The sequence below is a fragment of the Lactuca sativa genome, chromosome 7, assembly GCF_002870075.4.
Source record: "Lactuca sativa cultivar Salinas chromosome 7, Lsat_Salinas_v11, whole genome shotgun sequence".
NCBI lineage: Eukaryota > Viridiplantae > Streptophyta > Magnoliopsida > Asterales > Asteraceae > Lactuca > Lactuca sativa.
The window spans coordinates 70,213,758-70,220,742 of NC_056629.2; the positions used below are offsets into that span (position 1 = coordinate 70,213,758).

At 29.6% G+C, this 6,985-nt stretch overlaps 1 protein-coding gene across 1 annotated transcript; it reads left to right on the forward strand.

Moving 5' to 3' along the window:
- Nucleotides 1–2,254: 2,254 nt before the first annotated feature.
- Nucleotides 2,255–5,904, forward strand: LOC111881679 (salutaridine reductase). Its single transcript, XM_042896750.1, has 5 exons — nt 2,255–2,265; nt 3,954–4,212; nt 4,370–4,441; nt 4,837–5,031; nt 5,348–5,904. Exons 1-5 carry the CDS (start codon nt 2,255–2,257, stop codon nt 5,726–5,728), a joined length of 918 nt encoding a protein of 305 aa, XP_042752684.1. The 3' UTR covers nt 5,729–5,904.
- The last annotated feature ends 1,081 nt before the right edge of the window (nt 5,905–6,985 follow it).

The following is a 6,985-nucleotide window of genomic DNA, read 5'->3' on the forward strand; positions in this document are numbered from 1 at the left end:
GTTAAATTACTATATTTTATAATATGCGATTTAGACCCTTATTATATTTTAAAATTACGTTTTTTGTATCTTACATGTATTTTTTTTAGTTTTAGTTTTTATTAACTGTAAAGGAGTTTCCTCCTGCAATGCAGAGTGTGATGACTTATATACTAGTTCTAATCTATATGGCTATAGAAGCTACTTCTAAATGATGTGTGAGTCTTGGACTAAAAATGTTTAAAAACAATGAAATATGACCGAAAGTATAAAAAAATATTTTTTATGGACAAAATCCAAAAAATGAGTACAGGACCGGAACTGTAATTTACTGATCCTTTAAATACACTCAAATGTTTTAATACCCTCACAACTATTCAGAACCAAACAAAACAACCAAACAAAAAGTTGAATTCAAGACAATGGCACAAAAAAGGTACTCATATCTCTCTCATGCTTCGAATACATAAAGGGAAATTGTATTGTTATATCTTTGAAATCTATTTGCATATGCTTGAAATCTTTTGATTGACACATCAAAAAATATCTTTATGGATTCTATCGTTTGAAATTAACTGGTTGACACATTAAAGTTTTCCAAAAGTGATTCTATCTAATTGATAGCTATATAATTTTTTTTTGTACTTATTTTTATATTCTTTATTATGGTTAACATTGTATTTGAAAACCAATTGTTTAAATTGTTGGAAATTACCAATAAATCCAAATAATTGTGTAGAAAGGGACTTATATTTTTGTTTTTTTAATAGTTATTACATGTAATACCAGATCCTTTATAATTATACATTTTTGGCACAAGTCTAAAATTTTGTTATAAATTTGGTTAAAACTTTTTTCTTTTACAAATCCGTTCCAAAATTTATTTATTTTTTTCAAATTTATTTTGAAAGTCTCTTAAAAAAAACTCTCCAAAGTCTTAATAAAAACTTTACCCATGATTTCAATTACATCAAAACCTTTAATCATTAACTTTATTTTATTATTTATTTATTTAATAAAATTAATATTTTATTTATAAAGTTATTGTTTTAAAAATCAATTCCATAAATTATAAAAAAAATCATATTATTAAAATTATTTTATTTTTTCTTTAATTTTTCTATTTAAAAATCTTTTAACTTTTTTACTTTTATGTCGGAGATACTACTTAATGTTGTTTTCTATTTATTGTTTTGATATTTTATAAGTTTATATTATATAATGTTATTTTTTGACATTTTGTTCGAATATACACATAGACGATTATCAATAATCCAATACAATTACTTAACATTAGTTTTTATTTTGACGTTGTGTTTATTTATATGTTTGTGTTTGTCTGTGGCTTATATGGTTATTTTTAAATGAATGGACTTATATGCAATGGTTTAAAAACCGGTTTGAACCGGCCGGTCGAACCGGTTGGACCGTGAATCGGTGGTAAGAGCGGTTCAATTATCACCGGTTTTATGTCAATTTCTAAATCGGGTTGAACCGGCCGGTTTTTAGAAAAAGCCGGTTGAACTGGTCAAAATAAACCGGTTGAACCGGTTAAACCGAAAAAAAAAAAACACATGAAAAAGAACTATTTACACAATAAACTTTGGTGATTTTTTTTTCAAATTTATTTAGTTTTCTATAAATAAAAACATACGGTAAATGTTATAAAGTTTTTTGATGTGTTTGTATTCATTTAAAACTATATATTGTTTTGGTATTATACTTTATTTTATTTTTGATGTATATGGATTGATGTAAAACACTAAAACTTATGATTATATGTTATTTTAATGTATTTGGAATCATCTACAACTTATTTGTATGTATATTTTTAATGTTTGAACTTGTAAACATCAAATTCATGAATTATATATGTATGTATGTGTAAGAAAATAAGAAAAAATATGAAAAATATAGAAACCGGTTGACCCGGCGGTCGAACCGGTTGAACCGCGAACCGCTCACCAGACCGGTTCAACTAAAAAATTGGTTTTTAAAACATTGCTTATATGGTTTCAAAGAAATACTTTCCAAATTCTTGGATAGAAATACATATTGGACTATATATAGGTTAATCCAAAAGAGACTTTTAAAACATCGGATCATCCAAGACCATAACTTTTCTTTACAACTTAGGAATGTTATTTTGCAAAAATATTACATGAAAATATAAGTAGAAAGATTAAAACATTATAAAAAAAATTAAAAAATTATTTAAAAATTAAAAATGCTAAAAAATTAAGAAACTAAAAAAAAATGAATCGGGTAAGTAAAAATGTTCAAATGGTAAGTTGCAAAAAAATTTAAAAGTTTGAAACGTCAAAAGTTTAAATAGTAACTTATATTTTTTTTCAAAATATTTATAATTTTTTTTAAGTATTTTGGACATGCATTTTGTAAACTTTTTTACAACCATTTTTCGATTTCTCTTCAAGTTCTTCACAAATTATTTGACAATTATTTTAAAATAAATCAATTTTTTACTAATGTTTTTACAAAACTTTTAAATCTTTATTACAACCTTTTTAAACTTATTCTATAATCCTTTTAAAACCTTTTTACAATCACATATCACAAAAACTCACACCACAATGACCATAGTCCTCACACAAGATGAAGTGATGAACGTCGACTCTCCGCCACTTCGTATTTGCCTATAGCTTCTTGGCTTCACCAATAGCTTCTCCCAATCTCGTATTCTCCTCCATTTGTGTTCAGTTGTTGGCGCTGTTGATCGAATGTAAGATTACGAAACAAAAGCTTTTCTCTTTTCCCTTTCCCTTTGCCCTAAAATCGTATATCACAAATCATTATATTGGACTTTTGTTCGGTGAATCTCCTATGTGGTCTTTTTTAACTCATGTTAGTCATTCAGAGGTAATCGGGAAATGTGTTAACTTGTTGTAATATGTGTCAAATTGTCAATATATGTGTGTAATCTAATTTTTTTTAGTAGACTAATAATAGTGTAATCTGATTTTTTGAACTCGTATTAGACAGTTAACTTGTTGTAATTTGTATCAAACTTGTAATATGTGACGTAGCGGATCTAGCCCGACCCCACATTTTTTACTACTAAATAGCCCTCCAAAAATTTATGTTATACTAAAACTTCCCTCTTTGGCACCCACTTTTACTTTAAATGCCTTCATTGACATTTTTTTACTTCAAAAACCCAAAAATACATTATATTTTCAGAATTTTATAATTTTTTGGACCCCGTTTAGTTTATGTGTAATCTGATTATGTATAAATTGTAATCTGATTATGTATAATCTGTATCAGTTTATGTGTAAATTGTAATCTTTTATAGTGTTATGTGGTTAACTTTAACTAGTTACTAAAAACACTGTATTATATGTAACCCAAATCTAACCCGCCAACCAGTGACCTATATGATTATATGGGTCGTGTTCGGGTTGTTGTATTCTGATCCGTCAACCCGAACCCGACACGATTGTCACCTTAAAATGTGAATAATGAATATAAATGATAAGTATGAATGTAAATGATTGTTTATCTATATTTATAGAATTTACATATGAATTCAAATAAATATTGACTTTCATACATGAATTTGACTAAATTCAGATGTAACTTTAAATATTTCACTTGAAATTCTTTTTGAAAATTGCAACATTTTGTTTACCCACAAATGAATTTACTGAGATTTACAAGTGAAATTACTCAAATTCACATTAAAATGATCATGAAGTGTTGCAAAAATTGGGTACAATTGACATTTTAGATATAGTTTAGATTTTGAATGTTAATATGAACGGACTAAAACTAAAAAAAGAACAATTCATATTTATATGTGAATATGAACAAGCTGAAACTAAAAAAATGTATATATCAATATAAATGTATACTTATAAAGGGAAAAAATATGAATTTTGCTATATTTACCTTTTCTTTAGAGAAAATAAGTCTTAAAAAAAAAAAAATACAAAGTTGGTTTTTTTCTATAATAGTCTTCTTCAATGGTTCAGGATCGCTGTTGTTACCGGTGGAAATAAAGGCCTTGGTTTAGAAATATGCAAGCAATTGGCTAAAGATGTCATGGTGGTGTTAACTGCGAGAGATGAGAAGAGGGGCGCCGATGTCGTTGCCGAATTGCACTCCTGCGGTTTATCGGATGTAGTCTTTCATCAGCTAGATGTCACATTTCCGGCCAGTATTGCTTCCTTGGCTAATTTTGTTGATACTCGGTTTGGAAAACTCAATATATTGGTAACAATTTTGAAACACCACTTTTTGTTTTCCAATTAGCTAGTTGTAGGGTTTAAATTCGAGTTCCGTTCAAACTTATACTCATCTGGTGTTGCTTGATATATTTGTATTAAATCCGACATAGAAGTATGTTTTACAACTTAGATTAATGGAACAGGTGAACAATGCTGGAGTGATTACTAATAACATTGACGAGGAATTCTTTTCGAATTTTAACCTTCTAACTGAGGTAACTTATGTTTGGTTATATAAACCATGCTTTTGTTCATCTTATTTTTTTTTGGAACGACAAATCTAATCTACTAGTATTTACTTCTAATTTCACCTATGTCCTAGACGGGACTTGAACCTTCGTCATAAAAAAGGATGGCAACACCTGATACTGTTGTGTTAGTAGCCCTTTGGTGTTACCATCTTATTGATCATATGAAAAGTTAAAAGTCAAAAGACTTCTTAAGTTTCACATTTTTATCATCTAATATCTAATTGCATGTTTGTATTACCAAGATAGGCGGTGAAAAACTTTATTATATTGGTTTCATGATCATTTACCGGACAATCACTCTAAAAATATGTAAATGATTTCGCCTATCTTTAACTATGATATAGAAAATTGGTGAAAAGGCTTATAAAAAGGCTTATGAAAAGGGTACGCAGTACTCCAAGAAAGTTGTGCCACAAACATATGAAGGAGCGCGAAAGTGCTTGGAAACCAATTATTATGGAGCTAAACATGTCACTCAAGCCTTGCTACCGCTTCTTCTTAAATCTACCTTTCCAAAAATAGTCAACATCTCATCCAAACTAGCGCAACTACAAGTAAACTAATTACCCTTTCCTCTCAAGTTACTTTTTAAAGCATTATATTTTATGTATAAGAAAAATTAAATATCCTCCTACTTTTTCTTTCTATCAATCTTCATTGGCATATAAATTAATCACATATGGAATCCACTAATCTCTCTTTTAATCTTCTTTTTTGATTTTAACACTTGCCATGATCTAGTGAGTAGCGAGATAGGTAGGAACAAAAGGTAGGGGGTGTTTGATTTCTTTATGCATAAAGTAAAAGGAAAAGATATGTTGATGGTTATAACTTTTTGGTAGTTTTGTTATCCTTTTTTTTTTCTTATAGTATGTTCAAGACGAAGGTGCAAAGAAGATTCTGAGTGATGTTGATGGACTCACAGAGGAGGTGGTAGATGGGGTTATGAGTGAGTATTTAAAGGATGCTAAAGATCAGGAATCGATGGAAAAGAAAGGGTGGTCTAATATTGTTTCAAGCTATGTCATCTCCAAAGCAGCTCTTAATGCCTACACCAGGATATTAGCTAAGAAATATCCATTTCTATCTGCGAATGCAATTACTCCTGGTTACCTTGCGACAGACTTCACTAGTTCTAAAGGAATTTTCACGGTTGAAGAAGGTGCTAGAGGGCCTGTGAGACTAGCTTTGATCCCTGGTGGAGGCCCTTCGGGTCAATACTTTTTTCAAATGGAAAAATCAACATTTTAATATGAAGAATAAGTATGATCCTAAAATCTATATGTACTTGAAAGCTTAGATGCATGACTGCTAAATAGTTCAAATAAAACGGAAAAAATAAGTCGGTAGTATTTTATTTATAAAAAAAGCTATGTATTACATTGTTGTTCTATTATTTTGGGTGAAAAAAGATGAATATTAAAATGTTCTTTATGTTTTGGTAAGTTTGTATTCCATTCTTGTTAAACAGGAGGTTTCATTGATTGTGGAAAAAATGTTGCTAGATCCCTGGGGTACGAGGATTTGTGTTCTAAACTCAATACATCTCCATGTTTTTCAGGCCTGTCTTCGCCGGCATGGGAGACTCCGACAACTAACTTTTACTAAAATTAATTCCAAGAACACAACGATCATGAGTTATTTAAATGTGAAACGACCATTTCACATGCCCATCTCATAGGGGCATAACACAACCATTAAAACTAGGGGGCCGGAACAAAAACTTCAATACAAAAACATACAAACAAATTCAATTTGTTCAAGCTTCAAACAACTAATTATTTTGATTTTACAGAAAACTGTTTTTAAATATATTTTAATTTAACGAAAATACAAAATTAATTAAAAATAAATAAATAGAAATTAACAAATAATGTAAACATATAAAAACAAAGTTAGATTTAGTTTCTTTATACATTTTGGTAAGATTTATGTACGAGTCATTTGTACAACAAATTAGCAATTCATAAATTGACAAACAGTAAAAAAGCAATAAAGCATTGTTGCATGCTTTTACTATTTTAACAATGCTCTAGTTTTTCAAATTCTATTTACCCATTTCACATTCTACTAGAAAGAGAAAGTTAAAGAGATTAGTAGAAAGAGAAAGTTAAAGAGATTAGCGAGAAAGAGAGACATACAACCACAAATCCGGTGATGAGAAGATGTTGGAGAAAAGAGGCAACGAACAAACAAAGTCAGCACAAGTCCGTCGGAGAGGAAGCATCGACTGTTGAGGACGTTGATCAGAGTCGCAATTGGAAAAAGGCGGAGAGAAGAGATAGAGACCGCAGAAAGATCATGAAGGTAAAGAGGGGAGAGTGAGTGATGAGAACTCCAGAGAAGGTGAACAGTTTTTTTTCCTTCTCGCAGCAGAATTTTTAGTTTAGGGTTTATAGTTTCTCAACTTTTAATAAAACACTCCCTCACAGGACACATGTCAATTTTTTACACCTCTTCTTTGCCACGTTTCATGTTGTGGTTCATTCTTGATTTGCTTTCCCGCTA

What these genes read in the sequence shown, in the direction of transcription:
- LOC111881679 (XM_042896750.1), top strand. An exon ending in ATTTTAACCTTCTAACTGAG is followed by an intron (nt 4,442 to 4,836) that starts GTAACTTATGTT and finishes ATTGGTGAAAAG; the next exon opens with GCTTATAAAAAGGCTTATGA. An exon ending in CCAAACTAGCGCAACTACAA is followed by an intron (nt 5,032 to 5,347) that starts GTAAACTAATTA and finishes TTTTTCTTATAG; the next exon opens with TATGTTCAAGACGAAGGTGC.